The 26,153-nt window shown below is 44.8% G+C and overlaps 1 protein-coding gene across 3 annotated transcripts in view; it reads right to left on the reverse strand.

The window, feature by feature from the left end:
• The window catches only part of erbb4b (erb-b2 receptor tyrosine kinase 4b), a 226,514-nt gene that overhangs the window by 86,694 nt on the left and 113,667 nt on the right, over positions 1-26,153 (reverse strand). For all 3 annotated transcript variants that reach the window (XM_076263756.1, XM_076263757.1, XM_076263755.1), the window contains exon 3: positions 10,277-10,463. In XM_076263756.1, the coding sequence (XP_076119871.1) occupies positions 10,277-10,463 (187 nt within the window). The remainder of the gene's footprint in view (positions 1-10,276; positions 10,464-26,153) is intronic.

Below are 26,153 nucleotides of genomic sequence, written 5' to 3' on the forward strand. Positions count from 1 at the left end.
GCAGATGAAGCACGGCCAGATGAGAGGCTACGCTAAGCGCAGGGAGTCTTCAACCCCCCACCTCCACCCTCCACCTCCACCCCCTGCACCAGCGCAGCCTCTCACAGTGGTTAGCCCAGGTGCCAGATGATCATCTTTACCGGCAACAGGGTGTGAGCAGACATAGTTCAAAGTGTCATACACAGAGGTGTGGTCAAAGGCTGGGTTAGGATTAGAAGATACAGTAGGCTTGAGTAAGATATCACATCACTGTCAAGTCCAAGCAGACTCATACCTGTGTGTTACAGAGCCCCTAAATCTCTGGTCACGGGGCAATGGCCAAGCTAAAAGGCTGCATATTAGATTAAATGAAGAATTATGTATATTTTTGGTGAGGTTCCAGTGTTTGTTTTTCTTTGTAATGCCCCTTTTCAGAGCATGCATACTCAGGCTTGACATTCAAGGTTATTTCTCTACTCTCTGCAGGAATGGACCTGATTAAGAACTCTAGAAAAAAAAAATAGCTGGAGGCAATGGCAGAAAGAGGAGAAAAAAATATTTTGCTTATTAATTGATATCTAAATTCTTTGCTTGCTTGAATGAACAATTAATGAGACACAAGGCTGGTCTCCGCAGGGCTCTGTCAGCTGAAGCTGGACGCTGAGAGCGGATGCTGCAGTGGATGTGGCTGGCCGTGGCTGTTGGGCATGCAGGACCAGGTGCCACGCGAAACAAAGGTGAACCCGGAGCAGTGGTTGTGCGCCGGTCTGCACGTCAGCAGCGTGTAGGGGGTTGGTCCGGTTTGGGCTGGGCCCCGGGCCTTCTGCTCTGCCATTGCTGAATAATTCAGCAGTCCAACCACTGTGTGTGTGTGTGTGTGTGTGTGTGTGTGTGTGTGTGTGTGTGTGTGTGTGTGTGTGTGTGTGTGTGTGCGTGTGCGTGTGTGTGCACACGGCGCTCCAGTTTCTGTGTTTTTCAGCACCTTCCCGACCGCTCATCCCCACTCCGTCAGGCTCCTCTGTTTTTAATTTGCTTGCTCCCTCTCTCCCTCTCTCCCTCCCTCCCTCCCTCCTTTGCTCCATTCCTCCCTCGCTCCCTCAGTCCCTCAACACACACGCATGCAAACGGTTGCTGACAGCTGTCGTTGATATCATCAGGACCTGTCATGTTCTAAGGAATGGAAAATTAAGTCACAGGGCCACAGACAAGATTCTTTTTTTTTTGCTCCTTTTTTTCCCCAAGAAACAAGCAATATGGCAAACGACAACACAGGGATGGAGAATGCCGCAGGAGGGTGGGAGGTGGCAGAGGTGATGCACCCATCTCCTGCTCTTGAAGAGAATAGGCTGAAGCAGGACTCTCATGATTGATCCACAGAGTCCCCACCCATCTGGTTAACTCACTGATGGGTGCCCCTCCGAGGTGATGATGAGTCCCCTCAAGGATGAGGATGGGGTGGGGTGTGATGGGTGTGGGGTGGAGGGGAGGGGAGGGGGGTCTCATGTCGCACAACTCCATTACCAGCCATTTAGGGATAATGGAGACAAATGGGAAAGCTGATGACCATGTCTATAAAAGAGTCTTTCATTTGCAGAGCCCATGGCAGCATAACACTCTAAATGAGCTTTGAATGGAACAGTCCGGCCCGAACAAAAAGGGCTGGAAAAAAGGAAAAGCTTTCTCCAGCTGTAATTGAGCTGACCAAGGTCCCATCTGAAAAGCCCTGTGGTCAACAACTGTACGCTATATATAATATCTGTGAAATGAATGCCTCACATGAGAGTAAAAAAAACCCAATCCATGTGACTATGCCATGGGACAACAGTTATCACCAGATCACCAGTACCTCTCAGTAGACATGCAGATCAAATTGTCATGTCAGATTTCACAGGAGACTTGTTCACAATATAAAAGCATTAAAGCACTTGGCCCTTGACAGTTGTCTCATAACAGTCTAAAACAGTGATGTGAGTAGACTCGGCAGCATGAGTGAGGCACAGCATATTGAGTTTGGCTTCATGCTGGGGACTAGCCAGACCAGATCAGCACTGTCTGTGGGACTTCTCTTTGTGCAACTGCACTGCTTTTTACATCCATCCATTTGTACAACTCCTCCATCTACTGTACAACACCACCATTTACCAGGCTTTTAAGTCCTGTGGCTAGTTACTTTCGCATGACAAATGCTCTTGTGCTTAGTTCTTGGTTCTTGTAGCTAAGACTGTTCTAGAATATGTATACATTCATATACGTTGTAGCTGAGACTGTTCCAGTATATGTACATGTATACATTCATATACTTTGTAGCTGAGACTGTTCCAGTACATGCACATGTAAACATTTATATACTGTACATTGTAGCTAAGACTGTTTCAGTATATGTACATGTATACATTCACATATGTTTTCATCTTTGCTTTCATCTTCCCCTTTAAATGGGGTTATTATGTGACTGCATGATTGTGTGTGAATGATCTGCTAATTCAAGTGGAAATGACTAAAATAACACTCTGAAGAAGCCCAATTCCTTATGTAACCACTACCTGAGTACCTCACTCAAGCCACATCAAACCATGTTTGTGCCTGTGTTTTTTTTCACCCGGCCTTTTTTATAGATAGGGAAAATGACGTTTGAAGCCAGGAGATATGTTTTAATCATTCAGCTTCTTAATGATGACACCAAATGCATTTTTAATGTGGCCGGCTCCTCCTCGGAGTCCCAGCTGTACTGAAGGGGCTTTAGCACCAGCCCCAGCCTCTCCATTTGATCTCTGTGTAATTATGGCTCGCCCTCCCCCCTACCCCTCCCACCCCATCCAATGATATTACAAGATTTAAATACAAGGAGCCCTTGAAGAAGGAATTCTTCCACGTTTCAACTTCCATCTCCCATGGCTTTGTTTCTGACCCTCTTCTTCTGCCTTTCATCTTGCACAGAGAGTGCAGCATCTTTTGTATGCCGCTTGCCAGCTGGTGCAGATTGGCGCCGGACAAGGCTTTGAGCAATTTCCTGAGATAAAGAGCTTTCAAATCACAGCGCGGACTGATTGCAGCGAAAATATTGAAATTGGGATGTTCACCTCGATAGGTCTGCACATCCAAATTACATATCACTGTTCCCAAATCCTTCCCTAAGCTCTTCATGCACATTTCTGTATGTTCTACTTCAACTGATTAGTTAAGTTGCAAGCAGGTCAGTTATCTGAAATCCCTTATTTTCTTTCTATGAATGTTTCATGGCTTTCTCCTATTCATACTGAAGCTATTCCCACATGAGCCCATTAATGAAACCTAAAAAATAAAGAAAGTAAAACGTGGACAAATATGTCCAAACAATAACACATGTGTATGACGTACATTACATAATAGTGTTATTTTCAGAGTTCTCTTCCCAGTGTAGCCTAATTACTGTACCTCTTATCGCTTTCTGCAGATTTTGTTTGGGTGATAATTGTGGCAACAGATTCCATGTAAACAGGTCTGCTTGTTTGCAGCTGAATTTAATGAATAGATCACTAAAGAAAAATCTTACTGCATTTCATAACCAAGCTCAACTTGGGACAGCTGTGCACTGAAACAGTGGCTATGATCCCCAAAGGTGTATTTTGGGGTGGCGAATGAGACAATGAAATTCTTCCCGCAGATCACTCACACATTCCTCAGGCCCTGAAATATTGAGTATGACACAAGCGTAATTGCATAGGAAGTAATCAATTAGGCACACAATTGGAAGCGACCTCAGGTCTGGACGCTGCCAAGCAAGAGATGGAAATGAATGTCAGAGACAAAAGTAATTTTCATCCCCCCCCCCCTCTTCTCTCTCGCTTTTGTTCTAGAGGAAGAATGCTGCCAAGTAGTTTCCTCATGCTTCTGTCCTCCTGGGTGCCATTGTGCTGTTAATGCATGATCTATGTGATTTTCCACTTGAACACGACCAAAGGGGCTATGAAGAGCTGAACGCAGACCTCAAATACTATCTAGGAAAGTGCATATGTGCCACTAAGAGGGAGGAACACATGGTATGTGAATGTGTAGAAGTGTTTGTGTGTGTGTGTGTGTGTGTGTGTGTGTGTGTGTGCGTGTGTGTGTGTGTGTGTGTGTGTGTGAGTGTGCAACAAAATTAAAACTGTCGATGAGATTCAATGCAGACTATACTATTTGTTTTTGAAATATTGACCCATGGTGTTTTGATTTCCCTTGGTCTGTTAGCCATACACTCTCTGTAGGAATGCAAAGCTGAGTGATGAGAAAGCACACACCTGCATACAAACATCACACTCAAAGCAGCAGAGTCTGAGGGCCTCTCTCCATTTAGAAGTCAACCCTGCACTACACCTGCACTCCCAGCACATTCCACAGCATTCGCCCACTATTAACAGATCTGCAAGAATACTCTGCCCCCTTTGTCTGTTAGCCATACACCCTCAGTAGGAATGCAAAGCAGCCGTGGGCCACTGGTTAGCACTCTGGACTTGTAACCGGAGAGTTGCCGGTTCAAGCCCCGACCAGTGGGCCGTGGCTGAAGTGCTCTTGAGCAAGGCACCTAACCCCTCACTGTTCCCCGAGCGCCGCCGTTGTAGCAGGCAGCTCACTGCGCCGGGATTAGTGTGTGCTTCACCTCATTGTCTGTTCACTGTGTGCTGTTTGTGTTTTTCCCTCACGGGATCAAAAAAGTATATACTTATACTTACTCCCCGGCAGATTGGCTATCTGGCTATAGCGGTGAACGCCTCGGAGATTAGACCATGTACACAGAGCTACTCCACTGCTCATGGAGCCTGTGGCCAAGGCTGTAAGCGCATGAAGTCACTGGGTGGGATTTAAGGCAGATCAGGGGTGGCGGTGGAGACCAGATGGAGTGTGGATGGATCAATCAAGCCTCAGTGCTGGGCTATGGGCATGCACGCAGGGGCTCCAGCCACTCAGGCAAATGGATGCGGAGATGCCAGCGCTCTCAGTCGGGGGGACAAGTTGCTAAATAACAGTGGAATAGATGAAACAACAATATAGCACCAAAACTAAAGCAAACTAATTGCAAAGAGAATGCGGGAGAGAGACAGAGAGAATAAAAAATGTGTTAAATTGACACGCTCATCTGTTTTATGTTCTTTATTGAGGCTGTTATTATTTTGCAAAGCCAGCAGGCAGTAATTACCATCTGAATGCACCGGGGCTGTTTGTGTGCTGTTGACTCAAACAAAAAAAAGTAGCAGGAGAAATGTGTTTGGCTGTGCCTGAAAAATGTCTCTTAATTCCTTTCAGACAGCCAGCTGAGTGGAATATCTAAAATGTCAGGCAAAGTGGCAATGGCTAACCTTTACCTCAGTGCTGGGACAAGCTATAATTAATACCATTTGCTTCAGAACAGTGTCCCGGAAGGTGTGTGGAAAGATGCAGGAAGTGACAGGGCCTACAGTATACTGTAGGAACCTAGTGAAAGGTCCCGGTAGATGATAAAGGTGGGATGGAACTGCTGTGTGTGTATGGAAACCTCAGGTGATGCAAAAGAAAGTGACAGAGAGAAATGACCAGGACAAGGGAGATGAGCCATGTGCCAGCAATCCACTTCTTATTTAGTGAAGTGAGTGTTATAAATGTGCACAGTCAGGGACACCATTACCTCTCTCCCCTCTAACAGCCATGTGGCCACACACGCCCCCCCGTCACCCAACTAGTCACCCAAGGAGCAGGAAATGGGCCCGGCCATGGTGTCCTGCTTCTACACCTCACACTAAGACTAATCCCAAATGCATTGATTCCGCCAACTTCATTGCACATCTGGATGGAAAAAATCTGAGTGGAGTCTCTGAAGAAAAAGAAAAGGGTCCCAGAGAGTCAGGCAAACGACATGCTTATACCGACTCCCTCACACAGGGTAACACACAAAAAAATCAATAGGGCAATATCAGAATATACCAGCGACAAATTGATTTGATCCAGGGCAATTTCAACCTCCAGGGATTTGGAGGTCAGTTTCAATACCAGAAGGTCCATTTTATCAGCCTGCAGATTAGGCCTTGTGTAGTTAATAACCTTTATCCTCTTATATGTTGCTTATGGATTGCATCGACCCCTCTACACATCTCGAGAGAGCTACTATGAGAGAAACGACACGATAATGTGACTGCCACTTCAAAGCAGCCTTCACAGGCCAGCCCTGCTGTTCTATTGCAGACACGGCATGGCCTGTTGTTTTCCAATCAGAGGAGGCGGTGGAGGACAGCTGCCTGAGTGAGTATGTGTGTGTGTGTGTGTGTGTGTGTGTGTGTGTGTGTGTGTGTGTGTGTGTGTGAGCCCCCATGTCTGGGCAGGGCTCCAGCGCTGCGCTGCCTCGGGGTGAGGGGTTGGTGACTGGGTTCAGCAGCTAGGCGGCACCTGTGCCAGGCCTTAGTGCCCACCTGTGCGTGTGCCCAGACAATGACAGGGAACAGACAGAGCCTGAGGTCAGCCAGCGGAAGAAAAAAAAACAGACAGAGAGTCAGAGAGTGAGTGAAGACGAGCACGCAAAAAGAAAGAAGAGAAAAGGGAGAGATAGAGAAAGATAGAGAGAAAGGAAAAATGGGATTGGCTGTTTTTCACTGCGTTCAGTCCCTCCCTTAGGGGATGGCTGGTATTTCAAGCATCCCTCCGCATCTCACTGCCTCTCGCGTACCACTGGACTCCCTGCCACCGAGAAACAGGCTCCGCTGGGACCAGATGCTCATTTCAATATTCCTAAAGACAGTTGCCGCGCAAGCTGGGAAGGATACGGAGCCATGTGCACAGTGCATTACCTAATGTAAGCGCTAAGAGTGGAGCATATGGGTTATGTGTACTTAGAGCACTCCTGTGGAGGACGCGGGTAAGTGGAACAACACACACTGTTTGAATTATTTACTGGCTGCGGTGGGCGGTGGGGGGGGGGGGGTTAGGGTAGGAGTAGGAGACAGCAAGGAGAGCTGAGTCCCTGGACTCTGTTTCCCCTTGCCTGACAGAAATAAGTGAGTGTGAGTGAGTAGCTGGGAGCCTGGCTGTGGCTATAAGCACCAGCACATGATGCAGACACCTGCACACAGAGCTCCACCACTCATGTGCCTGCTCAGCACCTGATAGATCTTCTTAGCCACAGGGAAATGTGCTGGGCACATGTACCGCTCTCCAAAAAGGAACAGTGTAGAAGTCATTAGTAGTAACGATAGATGGTCTTCACCACGTACAGTTCTTGAATTTTATTGAACCCAGTTGTAAGAGGACTCCCACCGATGTAAGATTGGTAAGACTCTCTTTGTGCCTCCAGGTACTTGGTACGCGCTGCATTCGTCCCATGGGGAGTTCCATTCTGGCGACATGTAATCAGCCCCCCCTCCCTACCCACCCGCACCAGAATGCATTTGGAGTTTGCGTGTGTCTTAGGGCACCGTAAAAAACATAAAAGCTTTGATGCCCTCAAGTGCTGGCTAAGACACACGAGTAGACCACCAACACAGCTGTGCGGAGGTCCATGTGCAAACTGAAAAACAACATTTACACCCTCCAGCCTCTACCTCCCACCCTTTCTCTCCCTACTATAGATTTCCCCCTCTACTTTATAGAGCAGTGGGATGTGGTTAGAAGTGGTTCATTCTTTCAGATGCATATCAATGTGCTCACAACCTATGCATAACGATACACACATACACAAGTAAAAACAGCCCTATTAGCATCATTCCAACTAATGCTTCATGGGAAAAAAGACAACAGCACTAGGTGAGCCTGAAACAAAAGAACAACAAGGCTATAATGAAGCAATGTAAAGCTGAAGTACACCAACCAAGGTGACTATTTGATCATTTTGTTTTCACACAGCGTGAATGAAACTGACATTAACTGTCAACTCTTACTGCACTGCCTGTATTCTTCAGAAGGGGACATGTTCCAGGGATCTACTACATATATCTTTATGAAGCTGAAATGTAAGCCAATTCACCTGCCTCACGCTGAATAGGCCAACTGAAGGTCATCCCAAAGTTCTTGGATGACCTTTACATCTTTCATATATTGCGTCAATCAAAATCCTTAACATGGCAACTGTGTAATAATTAGTTCTTGCGCCGTAATTGTAATGAATTAAGGGCCAGTTTGACATTTCCTCTATCATTCTGATGAATGAAAGCAATTACTCTCTTTCGTATAGTGCATTAGAGTGCACTAAGCTACAAAACATTTACCTCTATCTAATTCATCATCCCCCAATAATGGACTTAGTCACCCCATCAAAATAAAACTTGAGCTTATTACAAATGAAGCAGGGCTGTATACATATGCGTCGCACATGCTACAAAAACAACAGTCTGTAGAATTAATTATTTCCTGCAGTCACACCCACGTGATACAGTATTGTGTAGGCTATGTATGTGTGTGAAAAAGAGCATGTCACACACACACACACGCGCGCGCACACACACACACACACACACACACACACACACACACACACACACACACACACACACACACACACACAGACACACACACACACACACACACACACTCAGTTGGTGCCACTCAAACTGAGTTTAAGTAGGACACAGATGAGCCCTGATGAGAGAGGTTGGATGGGAAAGGAGGGTGTGCATTGTTTACTCTATATATCATAACACTTAGTTTGTGTTTACCACTTTTCATTATCCTCCACCCTCATCCTCTCTCTCTCTCTCTCTCTCTCTCTCTCTCTTTCTGGCTACATGAGCACGGCACATTACTCTGTGTTCACCCAGCGTGCCCACGCTGAATTCAGTCCGCTTCAAAGGCCACTCCGACACCGCTGCTCTGGCTATTTGTGGCACAAATAATAACATTAGGAGAGCACGAACCGTAAACCCATCAACGCCTGCCTTCATTGTCACCTACTGGACCCACTTAGGCAGTGACTAAGTGACCACCACAAGAGCCCCAGCAATTCATCTCTTCTAAGGATGACTAGATCAAAATGAGGTGAGCATGGAGCAATGGCAAAAGGAGCTTTGTTCACCTGGCAGGGACATGGAGGCCGAGATGGAGTGGGCTGACATCATCCCTACGCTGTCTGAAGTAAAAGTACAACACTTTACTATCTCTTTGTCATTTCACCATGGAGCTCTGCAGTGATTGGCTAATCCAGGAGGGGAACTGTCTGAGAGTGAGATGTCTGAGATGGCCAAGGGGTGCACAAAATATATGAAGATGTACAGTATGTGTGGCGTTGGCATGTGCATATACATTTGGATAGGATGGGATTCATGCTCTTTCAGCCCACACACACACAAACAAACCTTTGGTCTCCCCCTGCTGCTAGAAGCTCATTACCAAGCTCTCCTGTATGATGATCGGGTGGAAGACTGTGCTGTTGGCACAAAACATCTGTGCAACTCGCACCACAAAATAAACACTGAGAAATGTTGCATGCTTGTTGCATGACTGAACTACAAAAGAACATGTCCGTTTTTTGCCTTATATGCAATGCTTCCTCAAGATTTGACTTGAATTGTTTGCCTAAGATTAAACAGACTTTGCATGAGTTTTTCCAAAAGAAATCTAAAAATAATTCCAAAATAAAAATAAATCATGTTGAAAATATGTCATAACACTGCTACTAAGTACTCCAGTTCACTGTCAGACTATGAGGATCCGTCCTACAGAGATGGTTCATAATCACATATATAAAAACTGAGTCATTAAAGCAGCCTGTTACTGGCTTCAAATAGACAGGGTCACTAGTCCCTTGGCAGACGGGATCTAATTAAATTTCTGAGAGCCTTTACTGTAAGTTCCTCCTCAAAACTCTCAACCGTGACTTCAGAGAAAACGGGACACTTTCTAGAGCAGATTATGAAACAGTTACAGCTGTCAGAAGTCTATCACAAACACCTTTTTCTTCTACAACTGTGAATCACAGTAAATACCCTCATATACATCTTATGCATTAGGGGACACAGAGTAGCAATGTTTATAGATGCCTTTATGCACAACTTACAGCATCAATTTATGTACCTAAAAAGCACTTTCTGTCTCCTAGGTAATGATTCATGCTTGACATAAAAAGGGGAGCAAGTGCAAGCCTTGTTCTACAAGTTCTGTACAGATTTGAACAAAAGGGCATCTGTGATCAAGGATGAAAGAAGGGCAAAACCAAAACAATGCTTTTTTAAAATGGCATAAATATCAGGGCATTTCATAACAATCTGGCTTTATTTTTATGTAATGTCAGCTAATAAAATATACAGTTTGTGTTGTTTATGTGTTTTCACACTGGATGCGGTCTTGTGGTTATATAGGAGGAGCAGATTGTTGATGGCCTTACCTGTGAGGTTCTTGAGACCAAGTTGGCGAAGCCCAAAGTTTCCATCGCGCCGGTAGTTGAGGAAGATGGCCAAGGCGTAGCGGTCTTCATAGAGCTTAGTGCCGCGGATAATACGGAGGTTCTCCAAAGGCAAATAGTCAAACTGGTTGAGGGCCACCAGCACATATCCAGTCACCTCCCGGATTGACTACAGACAAACACAGATGAAGGGCACATTAGCTCATTTGGCTGTCTCATGGGAGCAAAGATGAGGATGCTGTTATTTTGCACTGTAGCATACTATAACCATAACAAATGGGCTTCACATTGTCAACCAAGTGTCAGCTTGATTTGACCTGACAGATATTACATAATGACCTTGAAATTCCTGCAACATTATTCAATTAATTTTCCTATCAATAGGTCAAGGAAATGTCAGTGGCTTAGTTGTTTATCAGGTTCAAACCTGGTCACTGATGGGAGATATGATGTCCACACAAAGACACATTAACCGATTGCACCCTTGTCAACTTTGCTCTAAATCAGAGGGACAGGCTGTCACCACTGAGGCCCATACTGTTAACAGGTCCAGCGCCACATTCACAAGGACAGCAGCAGCACCTTGGCCTGGCGAGAGATAGGGCCAGCCTGGAGAGAGGGTGCCCTGAGAGGGGCTGTCACCCACGAGGCCTGGAGAGGGTGCTCTGAGAGGGGCTGTCACGAGGCCCGCGATGCGACGCGAGGCGAGGAGCTGCTGCCTGAGCCACACCGGTCAGTGGCTGTCAGGCATCATGAGCGTCAGGCAGACCCCGGTGTGGAGTGGCAGCGGGCGGCAGCAATCACGGGGGCCTGTCACTATCTGCCACGTCCGCCTAATGGGCAGTGACACGAGTGCTTAAACACCACGGCGCTCAGGGCCCTTGTTAGTCATTTATATCGCAGCCGCAGAAACGTGAAGTGTTCATCATTGGGAAAATGGGCTACTTAAACAAGAGCTTGAATGTTCTCTGTGTACAGCTTTCACCTCCTTGCAATAGCCAACTAGGCTATCCTAAATCAGATAGCTTTGTTATTTCATTTTTCTGCCTTTTTCCGGGGAAGGTTGATGTGTGAGTGGTTTTAAAAGCACACAATTGACAGGCATCCATTTTGGGAGTATGCGATCAATGGGGTCTCAAATGGGGTCTCAGTTCACGCTGAGCACTTTCAACTTCCTGCGGTCTCTGACCTTAGCTAAGCCCGGGGTTTCACTGAGTCCTTTTCCCAAAGCCTCTGGGGCCATCAGCCTGTGCCAACCACCCATAGCCACTGGGCACCAAATCTACCCCAGTTACCTAGCAACCTCTAACACTGGTCAACACTGAAGACACTGAAGCGAAAAAAAACAAAAACATGATGGAAAAGCTGGCCCACTTAAATTGTAACGTGTTTAATTAAACAAAAGATTGCTTTGATGAGATGTAGGCTACTATGGCTGGTGTGCTCAGGCTCGAGCACCATGAAGCACATTTTCATTTCTGCCTTTTCAGCTTCTATTATTTTCAAGGTCAAGGGATCAATACATCCAATTGAGGAAAACACTATGGAGGCATGTGTCTCTTGTCTCCAGACTGTTTTGCCAATAATGAAGTGTACATGAGAAAGACCTTGTTGCAGTTGCCAGCTCCATTCTCTGCTAATGAATGTCATACTGTCAATATGCCACTTCAGAAGTGACATGCAACATCAAGATAATCCATTGCCATTCAAAGACGTTTTTATCCCAATTAGTCTGCATAACACTTTTCTGGGGTTTGACCTTGAGCCATTTATCCATTTGCTCTTTTTGTCAAAAGAGAAGTTATAAGGTCATGGTGCATACAAAAAGGAATTGAACAACAGTCTTATCAGCGCGCACCCACTCACACTCTCTCCTCTGGCTGACCATACATTTTTGTGGTGGTCATCTGATGCATGGTGAGTTACTTGTCTGACTTTTTTTATGGTGTCCTCTGAGATCACTCACTTCCTCTGAGATCACTTGTTTCACTCACTGAATTCTCTTGAAAATACACAGCGCATGTGCACGCACGCACACGCACACACACACACATATATTGCACAGAGAGAGAGAGAGAGAGAAAAAGAGAGAGAGAAAGAGAGAAAGAGAGAGAGAGAGAGAGAGAGAGAGAGAGAGAGAGAGAGAGAGAGAGAGAGAGAGAGAGAGAGAGAGAGAGAGAGATTTTGTGTTTGGGTACTATTGTGACTTAAAGCAAAATCCAGGGCTCAACTGGCAGACTGGCAGGCAACAAAACATTTCAAACTAAATGCCACAGAAACAGCACATGAAGACATCATGACAGAAAAGTTCTGGACATTAGAGCAGAGCACACAAAGGTCTGAGCATGACAAAACATGTCCAAAATTGGATTAAAAGTTGGTGTGGATGAATGACAACATTTTTTCTTCTGACAACACTGCTCCACTTGAAGCTCCACTTCTGGAATGATCTAAACTCAATAATAGATTTGCATGAATAGCCTTTTATCAGATCCCTACACTAATGTGCCACACAGAGCTTACTGGCCTCAGAGCCGGCGTCCACCGGTGGCAACCAGAGTGCCCAGCCATCACTTGACATTCTAAACACATGCTGAAAGCACCAGCGTCAACTAACAGGCAAGCATGAAAAAATAGCTTTTCTCTATTATTTGTCAACACACACTATTATGTAAAACAAACAAAACAAGGCTTTTTGTTTACAGTTAGTGTAAACATAATTGATAACACTAGCTAGTTACAGTACATCAGTAATGACAGCAACATTACACACTGTAATGTGGCTAGCCGAGGGGAGCTCGTAGGAGTGTTTTATTAGAAGTGCCTATTCACTGTGCCAATTAACCCTTTATAATGAGGAACAGTTCTAAGCTAAGATAACTCAAGACATGTTCAATAGATATATATAGTTATTGCTGTATATTACAGCCATATTTAGTCGATATTTTTTGTATTTTGAAATTGGTCATTTTCTATTTCTCTTTATTGCAAATCCAAGTTCTGTCAGACACTCCATTTTTGCTTCTGTTACTTGTTGCAGTGTCTGAAGGCATAATCCACTACTGAATAAGGGACAATTTGTAGTGATTACATTAAAATTGCATATTGAAAACCTTTTGACACCATCAGAGATATTTTCACCAAAACAACTTACTGTTATTACCTCCAGCAAACAAAATCACAGAACCCTCTACCATTGAAAACATAATGATTGGACAAGCCATTTTCAACAGAGTTTTTTTTACATAGTTATATTTTAAGACTTTAATTTAAAAATACACAAAGGTAGAATGAGTTGGAGTGAAATGGAAAGGGGAGGCTTCAGCTTTAGAGTCCTAGAGAAGGCATGTTGGGTAGGCAAGGCGGTAGATTAGGAGCACTCTTTTTCAGCCAGTCTTCCGATGGCCCTGTGCTGATGAGAGAAAGTGTGCCAGAGAAACAAAACCTCCCTTCACTCTCTCAGACGTGCTCAGTGTTGAAATGGAGTACTTCAGGCCTGAACTTAACACAGTGATCGGAGGAAAGAAGGAAATACGAAAACAGGAGGGGTGAAGGAGAGAGAGAGAGAGAATAAGGGTGTGTGTGTGGAGACAGACCAAGAGAGAGAGGGAGAGGAGAGAAGAAGGAGAGAGAGAGAGAGTACAAGGGGAGAGAGACCAAGCATGCAGAGGTATATGGCAGGAGGAGTGCAGTCATGTGGATCTGAGAGGGCGCCTGTATATTTTAATACATAATTAATACTCCACCTGTTCCAGTTCAGAGAATGAGGCAGAGAGCGGGAGATAGACAGACAGACAGACAGACAGACCAGAGAGAGGGTACAGACTGAGAGAAAAAAGTGTGGAACTGATAGAAGAGAAAGGGAGTTAGGCCAAAAGAGAGAGAGAGAGAGAGAGAGAGAGAGAGAGAGAGAGAGAGAGAGAGAGAGAGAGAAGTATGAATCTAATGACACTATTAGCATGCTCTGGAGACTGAACACACGTTACTCTGATTACTCTCATTTCCATACATATTGAGCTCATTGGCGGCGCTGGGGAGATGGGTGGGGACAAAGATACACAGTTTTATAATCATTTGGACTTCGCTTCACTAAGCTCCTAGACCCCTTTTCATATTCTATTCCTCATTTTAGCCCCCTTCCTCCGGGACATCATAAAGAATCAGCCAAGGAGATCTACAGTGTGAGTTACGCTGCAACTCCTGTACACACTTCTTACTTTTGATCTGCTCATCTGGGGATCTGCTGAGGAAATATGCTGCTTTTTTCTCCTTATTTGACAATGTGATGTGTGTGGCTGGGTCTCATTGGGTTTGGTTAAAGAAGCAGATTGTTGCAGAGATCTAAGTATATGGGGGAAAGGTTTGTGTGTGTGTGGATTGGGATAGTGTGTGTCAATTTGGAAGACCCAAAACACATACTGTGTTGTCTATTTCTAGAATGATTCTAAAATATCAACCTATTACCAGAATAACAGAGTGTCTAATAGAGCTTTGATATATGTTCCCCGGATAATTTTGAGAAATAATTTTTTTCCCTTCTGTTATGGGTGGTGGCAAAGGGGAAGTCGTGTTATTTTAAGTTTAGATTAATTTACATTACTCCGGACTTAGGAACAAGCTTTTGTCAAGCTTATTTCCTTACAAGCACTTCCTGTAAATATCTGTATCTACCAACACTCCTGGTAAAACAACAAAATAATCATGAAGCAACAATTACAGGCAAGAGAATCAGGTACACCTACAGTATGTATTAGCTCAGACATTTTAATATTAAATTGTGCAGAACAACGTGACAAATTGAAGACAATTCAAATGCACTCCTATGAACTTGCAGACAAAACCACATCTGCTTTCTGGGCTAAATAAAGTTTTGAGGAGTCCATCTGGGAGGGAAAGCAATACTCATTACACAATATAAGGCCAGCCAAGGATTTCAGAGGAAATCTTGGGAGCCAGCAGAGGGCTGGTGTCACTTTATGGCAGGCATGACATTCTGGGAATGTGCTTCTCCCCCACAGCAAATGAGAGGGGCTGCAGTATCCCCTCCGCCTATCGGGAACCTGTCACCATTATGAGGACAGATAGTTGCTGTGACCGGGATGCTGGCAACAGTGCCCCACCTTGCCTTCCCAATGCATGGGTGCTGCGTCCTGGCTGCCTCCTCGCTCGGCCTAGTATTCACAGCACAGGCGCAGGCAGATGCTGAGAGCGCGCGTACAGCACTGATTATTAATGAGGCCTTTTGTTTGTTTGGAGAGAGTACATTTCCGAACCATCTGGCTTTGTCGGGGGCTGATACGCAAACATAATGTCTGCGCGTTAGCCGTAATGTGGCGAGTGCGGCGTGCTCAACACACTGCACCTCCTCCATCTGTGTGGCCCGTGCATGTGCAGCTTTTCCACCTTCAGGAGGAGGTGGTGCAGAGCAGATACTGTGTGCGTCCATCCTTCACGTGGCTGCCCAGCCTGTCAGCCGCCTCATTATATAGCCAGCCTTTTCCGTTTCTTGAACACCCCCCCTTCATTCCTATCAGTATGTATCCTATAACATATCCTACATACTGTATCCTATATGTAGTATTTATCCTACATATCCTACATAAAGGCCTAGTGTGCTCGGGAGCACCAGTCATCGTCTGATCCTGTGGCAGGGCTACGCTACAGAGGAAGCGAGCCCTGCTCGGCCTCAGGGAAGGATCACAGGTGTGTCACTGACTGGCAAGCAGCAGCGTCTGTACGTTGTGATGGAGGAAAAAGATCTTCCCTGGATCTCACCTTCCTCACACTTTCATCTTCCACCCAAAATAATGCATCAGTATGCAGGGTGTCATCAATCCTTCTTAGAGCTTTTGGATCTCTAAAGCTGTAACCGTTTTAATCAGTGGGAGAGTAAAGGCAACAGAGGGTCTGTCTGAATCAGGGTAAAATGCCATATCATGAGGGCATTCAACATGACAGCAAGATATCAAGGATCATTCAAAACTGATACAACTCTCTTTCCTGTCTCCTGCCCTGTACTCCCATGATGATCAGTATTGACTTGTTGCATGCTGCCCATTACATATGTGTGGTAACTCTCTCAAGCAATTGGAAAAGAGAAGCAAAGATGTTCGATGAGCCTTTTATCTGCAGATGGCTGTGTTTGTATGTATATAAATGTATCATTTGGCCTTTTACCTCTTTTTTGCTCATATTTACAGAGAAAAAGAATATATAGCTAGACTAATTCTACAATAACATTAGTTACTTATTGTGACCAACAGTAATGTTTAATGTGGGATGTCTGTTTGTCAACCATTTGTGGGATTTGTGGGATGTCTGTTAGTCAACCATCTAACATCAGCTAGCTTACCATTATTGCAACTTGCTAATTATACCTTAACGAAAATCATCGTTCAAAACCATTGAAAGGCATTCAAGATGCTTTCAGTCAAAGACACATGTCTATTACAGCAGCAAGGTAACAAAGCAGCAACCTTCTGTTTCATGTGCACCCCATGAGACTTAAAGAAAATGTAAGAAAATGAAAAGAGTGGGTAGAAGCGAACACATGTAGCTCATAGTAGTGGTAGTAGTGGTAGGCGGTGGTAGTGTAGTGGTTAAGGAGCTGGGCTAGCGTGCAGTAGCCTGAAAGTTTGTCGGTTCAATTCCCGGCTTCCACCGTTGTGCCCTTGAGCAAGGCACTTAACCCCAAGTTGCTCCGGGGACAATGTGATCCCTTGTAATATGGCTGACATATGTAAGTCACTTTGGTCAAGAAGTGTCTGCTAAATGTAATGTAATGTAATGTAATGTAAGCTCAACTTTCATAAGTCAAACAGATGTGTTCCTACTAAGTGGGCAGGGAATCATGGAAGTTTAGCATAGCCTCTGATAGTCCACATCAAATTGGGCCTTCACCGGTATCTCTTGTTATTTATGTTTGATCTGATCTCACTATTCTATTTGAATGTGTTAGTTCCATAGATTGCACTGCCCCTCCTCCCTCAGCACCCTGCTGAGCTAATGCAACCCCTGGCTTTTAGATAATGAACCGTGCTAAACTGCTTATTGATTTAGACCACTGTAATTAAGAACACAAGCACTGCATCTGTCTTTTTAAAAATCTACATCCTCTGTCTTTCCCTCCTTCAAGTTCTCCCTTTCTCTACGTGTGGAATTGTACAGAAACTACACGTGACAAATAAACACAATGTGTGTTTCAACAAAGAATTGCTGAAAGTGTTTATATCTTACACAAAAGGTCTTGCTATCCAAAGTGTTCCTTGGATTTAAATGTAACATGTATTTCTGAATGCTCTGTTGTGGGTATAAACTGGATGTATGACTACTCTTTGACTGTATTCACTGCAAGCATACACTTTTTAAGTATGGTACACAGGTAGACAGGGTCTAAAGCAACTTGATGCTCTGGGTGGATCTGCGGATGCTATCAAAGTTTATTCACTGCGTCCGTCACAGTCACCATCTGACATCATCATCACAGCTGGACAGTGATGTATAACTCACACACAGGTAGGTGGCACACTATCGCCCGCACCACCACCTCACCTCACCAGATGTTAAACTTTAGAAAGTGCCAGAGCACTTCAAGCTCTCGGGTTCCCAAATTCCCTTTCCAGCTGCGAGGTGCTGAACAGTCCAAACTGCGAGTGATTTAGTGTGAGGCTCTAAGGTGAAGCAAAGGACAAAACCCAGTATCCTTAGCCAAAGCTTAGTACCACATTATCTGCAGCTTCAGGGCTATAATATGAAGATTTGTAGAAGTAAAAAGGAATCCTGTTCCTTCCCCTGCTTCCTGTTGGCTGCAGCGATCTGCCGTGAAACACACACACACGTTTTTTTCCTCCACACTCACTGACAGCTTCCCAATTGAGCTAAGAAGCCCACGTCATTAAAACTGACTTTTAGCTTGGAATATAGGAATGAATGGAGGCGCTCTCACTGCATGATATGCAAACCATTTATAGAGGAAGATCTAGCATATTTCTCTCATTACCCCACATTCCCGGAGTTATGGAGAGGATAGAGAGGAGGTTTGGGGCTGAGCTCAACAGCAGGGGTGCAAAGAGAGTCACAGCACAGAGGATTGCAGACAATGGCACCTAAGAACCATGAGAGGAGAGACTAATGGGGAATACAGAGAATAGAGACGTTATTTGCCTGTTAAGCCACTTGATAACTGTTGAATGACAGCTACATTAAACCCTTTTTTTGCTAAAGATTATCTATAAAATAACCAAAATCAATAATTTTTCTGTGCAATAGCATGTCAATAACACATATATTTTTGTAAAAACGAAAACAAACAAAAAATAAATATAAATTGTTTTATTAACTGAAGCTTAAAAAACCTATATAATTCATTCTAAACAGTGGAAACAAAACAGAAAGCCGGTAAGTCCACAAAGAGACAAAGGAGTCAGGATGGAGGGAGAATGAGCTCAGGAGATGTAGTAGCTCTCGCGTCCCCACTTGGGACCCGGCTCCATCAGTACTCTGATTATGAAAGTGCACCCAGAGGAATTCTCCAAACCCAAGAATTTGTAATTGATTCTGTGAGTTAATTACAGTCCGGTTATGCCAGTGTCATGGTTAATATTGTACAGATTTGATGAGAGGAGGAGCCACAGAGGGACTGTTTGGGCAAAAAGGCAATTTTTCAATTAGAGGACACATCCTGCTGTACATCTTAATTCAACACCGCCCTGCTCTCACCCCCTTCTCTGGCCTGTGATGTGGGCTACAGACAGCGGTGAGGGACAGGTCTGCTCTCAGTCACGTAACACACAGGTCAAGTACGGTGAAGAACACCAGAGAGACAGGAGTGAGAAGAAGAACACCACCGGCGCTTTTTCACGGTTTTATATTTGTTGTGAGTTCCATTAAAACAATTGAAACTATCAAAATGATGAGATGAGATGATAAAATATTAATTTAAATGCAATTATGTATCAGTAAAGAGTGATTAATTTTCTTATCTCAAACGACTGACTAATAAGTGCTTCATAAATACCAGTGTGATTCTCCACAAGTGTCTGTGTGTAGACTGGAGGTGATCTGGCTGGGGAAAGGGCTGCCTGATATAAAGCTGCTTTGTGCAGCCAGCCTCTCTCTTTCACACAAAGATATAATTCTGCTCACTTCTCTAGCTCTCTCTGAGGGCTATCCCTGTGGATGTCAACAGTACAAAACAATATGTGCCCGCCAACAAAATGAAATGAGCTATTTTGATCTATATTGAACAGAACATTGTAGAGGAACACTGGCCATTCAAATGAATCTCAAGGAATGAAGGAGCAAAAGATAAAAAAAGCAGAATATGCAGAGTGAATGTAATCAACCAATCTCTCTGCAATTAATGTACCAAACAAAAACATGTCTGCCTGCTAATAATAAGACAATGTGGTGTCTTTATATAATTAACACCTGTAATTACTGATAGCTCTCCTTTTGTGCTTATTTACACACAGTCATCTCCCTCAGTCTAAACAGAGGAGTGTCTAGAACAGTGTAATTGATTTGATTGAGACAGTGCCTGGTTTCTGAAAACAGGCCATGTCTATTCCATTATAAAAAAATGTCTCCTCTTCAGCAAGATTTAAAAGAGTTTCAGAGTTGCAATGTAAACACGTAGTGAAAACTTAACCCAGCAGGGATTCCAACACTAGGTAACACCATATGCTTCTTTTAACAGTTCAGCATCAATTAACATGAATCAGTAGTAGTCATCATTGCCATCCATAGGCATATGCTCTGTAAATTACACTATGCACTGATTCCTCTGTTCATTATACATCGTCATCCACTTTCTGTTACTGTATACTTTCTTGGTTTTCATTCAAGAAGTAACCCAACTGTCATAATGTGAAGTATCAGTTGAATTTGAATTCAGACTTCCAAACAATGTCATGTTTCTTTTTGCCATTGCTTGTATACAGCAACAATCATCACTCCACCTCCAAAGGAGCCATCTTGGTGAGCCAATTACTTGGCACGTGTCTGAGCAGCAGGTCAATGACCCTCAGAAGTCTTTTTATTCATTTCCTTTCAATGTGTGTGTTCTGTTATCTCTGTGTGCAAGCCATTTCCCAGGTCTTGGGTATCTTAGTTTGTATACACCAGTGAGAACAGGCGATTAACAACCGTCTCCTCCACCTAGACTCTCTGGAATGTTGTTGTTCTTATCACTCCTGAGGTGCTTTCAGATGGCGTGTCAAATCAAACTGAGCTATTGGCAGGCCAAAGCGTTAGCCTGAGCTAGCAGCGCAGTGGGACTGTGAGGCAGCCCCTGGCTGCTAGAGGCCACGCTTAATGGACGTAACAGTGTTATTAGCTAATAAAAGTTGATGGGCCTGGCCGGCACTATAAATTAAGCACGGCAGAGGAATTGGCCTCTTTCTTCCTCTCCTACCCTGGGCCACCGGCTCCTGGTAATAACCTGCAGCGTTGGCTAAGGAGGGGGTTATGAGGCATAGATGAGACCCCAGAGCAGCTACTTGTTCAGGAGATTCTGGAGATGGACGGGGGGGTGGGGAGGGGGCTTCATTCAGGCTCCTCTCTGACCTAAAGCCAGGGTGTCGGATGTGTGCTGGGGTGGGGAGGGAGCTGCTGGCTCCCATGCAGCCCTGGAGGAAATCAATGAATGTGTTGATAAAAAGGGCCATCCTTCAGAGGCACCGTCGGGGAAGAGGCCTCGTGACCCAGTTAGCTGTGCTGGAAGGGGCATAAACACTGTGGCAAGGCAGGGTGCCCGCGGGGTTATTTTGTCACGCAGCGTGTCACTGTCTCATAGTTACCATTGGTTTAATTACGATGTTGATTTTTCCTGGAGGGAGGATAAAGGAGCACTTGGCATCGACCGAGCCAACATAACTCAACACTTTCTGATTCTCCTTACTGACATGCATTCAGCTGAATCATGTAAAAGGGTAGGGAACAATTGATCACATGAGGTACTTTCAGGCATGTGAGAAGAAAAATATATTCATGAATCAAGTTACTAGGGCAAAAAAATGAAGGTGGAATTCATCATTGTATAAAATACTGTAAGAATATCTCAGGATATGGGATTCATGTTGAATCATCTTTTCTACTTGTATAAAAAAGGGCATGGATCAGTTTTCTGAACAGTTCCTTATGTTTGACTTTACTGCCAGGTCTACTCTCACAGTCTAACTGATGTAGTCATGCTTTGCTACATGAGTAGCTCTTAATCATTCCTGTGAAGTAATGAGCACTGGTCTTGCCTTGTATTGCTGGGGAAAGGATAAAAGGTAATAGCAGGAATAAGAGACTGCATATTAACCCAAGAGTGACTTCATCAATCAATTTACTGTACATGGTTGTGCATGAATTAATGAGTGTCTGGTCACATGTTGGCCAATGAACTACAGTATGTGAATAAGGCCCTTACATCAGAGGGGGAGACTCGCGGTTATGGAGCCAGAGGTGGCTGGAGGAGTCAATTGCTGCCTTTTAAGAGTGCGCTTACTGTCCCCTGGCAGCATAATTTACAAGCCCTGCTGAGGAAAGCAGCTCGCACCGGACGGTAAATTTCCCCTCCATGTCGCCTTGGAGGTCTCATGCATTATCATCAAATCTTCGAAAGGTTGCGATGTTTGTCAGAGCGACACCACATTCGCCAGCTGATTTACGGCCAGAGCCATTCCCCCTCAAGCTCAGGCAGAGGGGAAAACAAGTGCCTTTTCTTCTAGCACAGACAAAGATTACTCTCTCTCTCTCTCTCTCTCTCTCTCTCTGTCTCTCTGTTCAGCTGCAGGTATTTGACTACATCTGAAATAAAAAAAAACAGAAACGGAGAAGGAGAGAAAAGAGCTCAAGCAATTTGCCATTCACTGTTGCTCTCATTTGTGCCTTTGAATACAATGATGAAGTGATGAAGTCCTTACAGGTGTGTTGTGTGGATCTGGCACCAGTTCTGACAATGCAATCATTTCTTTGGAGAGAGCTGCAATTATCATAAGAGACCCCATTTTTCCCCTTCTCTCTTGTCTCCGCTCCCCATACGAACTGCTCTAGTGGAGACAGCACTTATCTATTAGAATGTCTGGATGAGGGATATTAACACCATAAAACAGCATCATTAGCTGATGAGCAATTAAATGACTCTGTCTCCTCTATTTAGAGAAAGAAAGCCCTAGCCAGGGAGGCTTCTTAATCTTTTATTCCGCCTCTAACAGCCACTTTTGTTTGAACATCGCCTTTTTCAAAGGAGGCGACACACGATTCAACTATTTCTCTCCCCCCCCCCGCGGAGAGGTGGTTGGCGACAGAACAGAGGTGCGGCGTCAATGGGGTTCAGAACGCCTCCCACTCTTTTTGTCTCAATTATAACCCCATTCATTAGCCCCTCTGCCAGAGAAGTGGCTCCTCCATGCACGAATCAAAGAGGGGTTTATCAAGCGCTGCCGCTCGGCTGGCTCAGGGCCAGCACAAAAGACAGGGTGGCTTAATAAGGAGGAGGACACCAACGATGCTAATTACCACACTGTGTTTAAAAATGTGCGGGGACTGCAGAGTCACGTGAGCACAAAAACAGAACAAGATGTGATGGGGCAAGAGACAAAGATAGAGTCACAAAAGATTTACTGTACGAAAATGGAAATGGAATGGCCAGTGGAAAGGTGGTCGCAGGTCTGCAGAATGGTGGGAAAGTTGTAGAAGTTAGTGATCGGTTCAGTGCAGTGTGGTCTTGTCCAACCATTTGCCGAGGTGCTTCTGGGTAGAAGACTTTAAAGCATCCAATCCTCACACGTTGCAATACTGGCCCGCTGAGCCTGACAATCCCCATGCTTTTTGGTGGGCTTGATTAATAGCTGTTCCTCTCCTTGGTTAAAAGCATAATTACAAGCAGGCGGCTGGACTTAAAGGAGCCACGGCGCGGGAGAGGAAGTAAGCGCAGAGGAACTGAGAGGAGGAGTGCTGCTACAGAAGAGAGAGGAGCCCATGCAGACGAGACAAAGAAAACAAGTTATTAAGGAGTTAAGGAGTTACCAATTAGAGAAGAATACAAGAATGGTTGGACACGAGTTCACATGGGACTGAAATGTGGGCAAAAGTTGGATGGTTTAGGGGATGAGGGGTCAGCAGTTGCAGAGGATGGAGGAAGTGTGTCTGGTTACCACTGATAACCATACTGAGTGGACTAGAGCACAGCTCATGAGCCTTTTTGACAGCGTTGTTAATTTGTTTTCCCTTAAGTCAATTTGGACTGCAAGGGTCAGCGCTCTTCACGGGCTTCCTCAGAGGGCAAGATCACCTTGCCCTGTGGTGCTATTTTGCAGTCATTATTTTTTAGCCACAAGTGAAATTGGCTTAGAGCTAATCAACATTTAGCTCTTCCGAGTGTGTTATTACACAGCAATTGATGGATGGTACAATTACATTCAATGTCACTTAGCTAAATGGCTATGTAATCCTAATGAGTTTTTATTCAAACATCTTCTAGTTAGTGTATGAGAATAGAAACCAGGGAGGGGAAGCTTAAAGTGGTTTTGGAGTGTTTAGGAAATGTTGTAGGTTTTAAAAAAACAAACAAACAAGATTTGCTAATGTGTACTATTCCTGTTTGAGCATGAAACATTAATGTAATGGGTTATTTAAAGAAGCTAATCAGAATGAACTCTCATTTTCATCAAGAATGTGAGGAGCTCTACGAACACTCTCAGTAGCCTCAGTTAGCATTTACAATGCTGTGTCTCTCCTTCCTGCTTTGTTACCTCTTTCACAATGCAAGGTCAGAGGGACATGGTCTCACCAATCATCGTTATGGTCAGGCAGCGTGAAGACCAGCCCCATGCTCCCAAGGACCCACACTAATAAAAACAGAGGAGTGTCAGTGGCCGCGGTCTAGCAAGTGCAGTCCAAAACAAGATGGATTCCCACTCAACGCAGGCGTCTGCCGTCTCCTTCTGTCCGTGTGAAAACAAACACAACAATAAACTCAAGCCTAGAATTGAACACATGTTCACACTCTCACATTGTCTGTCCCTCTCCACATCACACAAACACATAAAAAATAAAAACATTCGGAAATATAAAATCACTATCTCTTTCCCAGACACAGTTTATGTCCATCTCACACACACACCACTTTACCCGTAGGAACGCCCCACAGAAATGGTTTGAACATGCCACCAAGCACCCCATTAGCCGTCAGCTCGTGGCCCAGCTGCCTGGCCTGTGCGTGGCCATTATCATTCTTCATTTCTACTGTTTACCCACTCCGTCCTTCCTCATAACACTGTCCTCCAGGCATTCTTCCACTCCCAGACTGCTTTTTTATCAGCACACTCACGGCCTTCGGTGTGATGTCTGCCACCCAGAAAGGGCATCTTTCATATTAAAAAGCGGTAACCCAGAATAACTGATCATAAAACCATTTGTGACATCTATTGTATCTAAATGTAATGACACCGACAGGTCAGGAGAGATGTAAAGCACCCACTATGGGCCAGACTGGCTAAGAATGAACAATGACACTCTCTGGGCATCTTCAAAGGCAGACAAGTGTAGCTGTCACATAGAGTTCATTTGCCTAATGTACTGTATGTAAGGTCACACGTTTCCTTAATTTCTACTTTCGAGCTCAACCTTCTTTTCTGTTCTGCCCTTTGGGTCTAGTTCTCATGTGTGTCATTAGGTATAAAAGACGGTCACACCAACAAAGTTGTAAAGATTTTAGTCTTTAATAAGAGCATGCTATATAAGTACTCAGTTCTGATACAATGCAAGTGATATATGACACATCTATCTGAACAGAAGAACTTTCCCTTAGGCCCTCTATAGAGCTGTGATCACTGAGCATGTCCTCATTATTCTCACATTAACTACATGCGGATGGATAACTCTGTCTTGCCCTGGAGAGTGAGCAAGTATGTGTGTGTGTGTGTGTGTGTGTGAAGTGAGAGAGACCCAGAGAAAGAGAGAGAGAGCGGGGGGGGGGAGAGAGAGAGGTGGGGAGGGAGGGAGAGAAAGAAAGGGAGGTTTAAAGGTGGCAGGGAGAGAAACATAAAAAGTTGGTCTGCTGATGAGTAGCAGGTCTTGACCCACTTCCTGCTTTTATTACAGTGGTGATGGATAGATGGATGAAACACAGTTAAGCAGACAGTGTCACACAGACACAGAGGCAGAAGAGCAATGATCCAACCACACGAGTGAGACCTCCACATTCATCCTCCATCCACAGCAAGCAAAAAAAAAGCACAGCGAAGAACGAGCGACGCATAGACTGTCTGAAACGATCACTCTCAGTAAAGTACGAGACACAGACGGAGAGAAAGCTTGAGGGAGCGAGAAAGGTTGAGAGAGAGAGAGAGAGAAAAAGAGGGAGAGAGAAAGCATGTAGAAGATAAAATATCCTCTCATTTCATAAAACAGCCTTATCACCAAACGTGGGCCAATAAAGAGCTAGCCTGAGGCCTTGAGGCATTGTTGCCGAGGCGGATTGAACACGAATGGCTGGCAAGAGGCCCCGAGTGCGGAGTCTTTTTGTGTGAACAGATTTGATCTGGAGCGAGCGAGCGAGCAAGAGAAACAGTGGAACTCCCCCCCCCCCCCCCCCCCTTCTCCTCAAGGGCTCCCCCATTCACTTCTCTGACCACGCGGGGTGAGCGAGATAGAGCTCTGAAGAGGCCTGGCTAAGTGCAGAGCAAGCCAGCCCCTATTGTGTGCCCCGCACTGCCCATCCTCCCTCTGCCCTTTATGCGCCGGCCAGTGTTCGCCAGCGATAAGCGCTAATGCTATTCCCTCCTTTTTATCTCCTCGGCTCTCTCTTTCTCTCTCTTTCTTGTGTTCGGGAAAGCATGTACGCATGTATTCAGGTGACTGCTCCGAC

The sequence above is a fragment of the Alosa pseudoharengus genome, unplaced genomic scaffold (assembly GCF_046254945.1).
Source record: "Alosa pseudoharengus isolate Yale_2024_CS ecotype anadromous, Long Island Sound unplaced genomic scaffold, YU_APseudo_1.1 YU_APseudo_1.1_scf_3, whole genome shotgun sequence".
NCBI lineage: Eukaryota > Metazoa > Chordata > Actinopteri > Clupeiformes > Clupeidae > Alosa > Alosa pseudoharengus.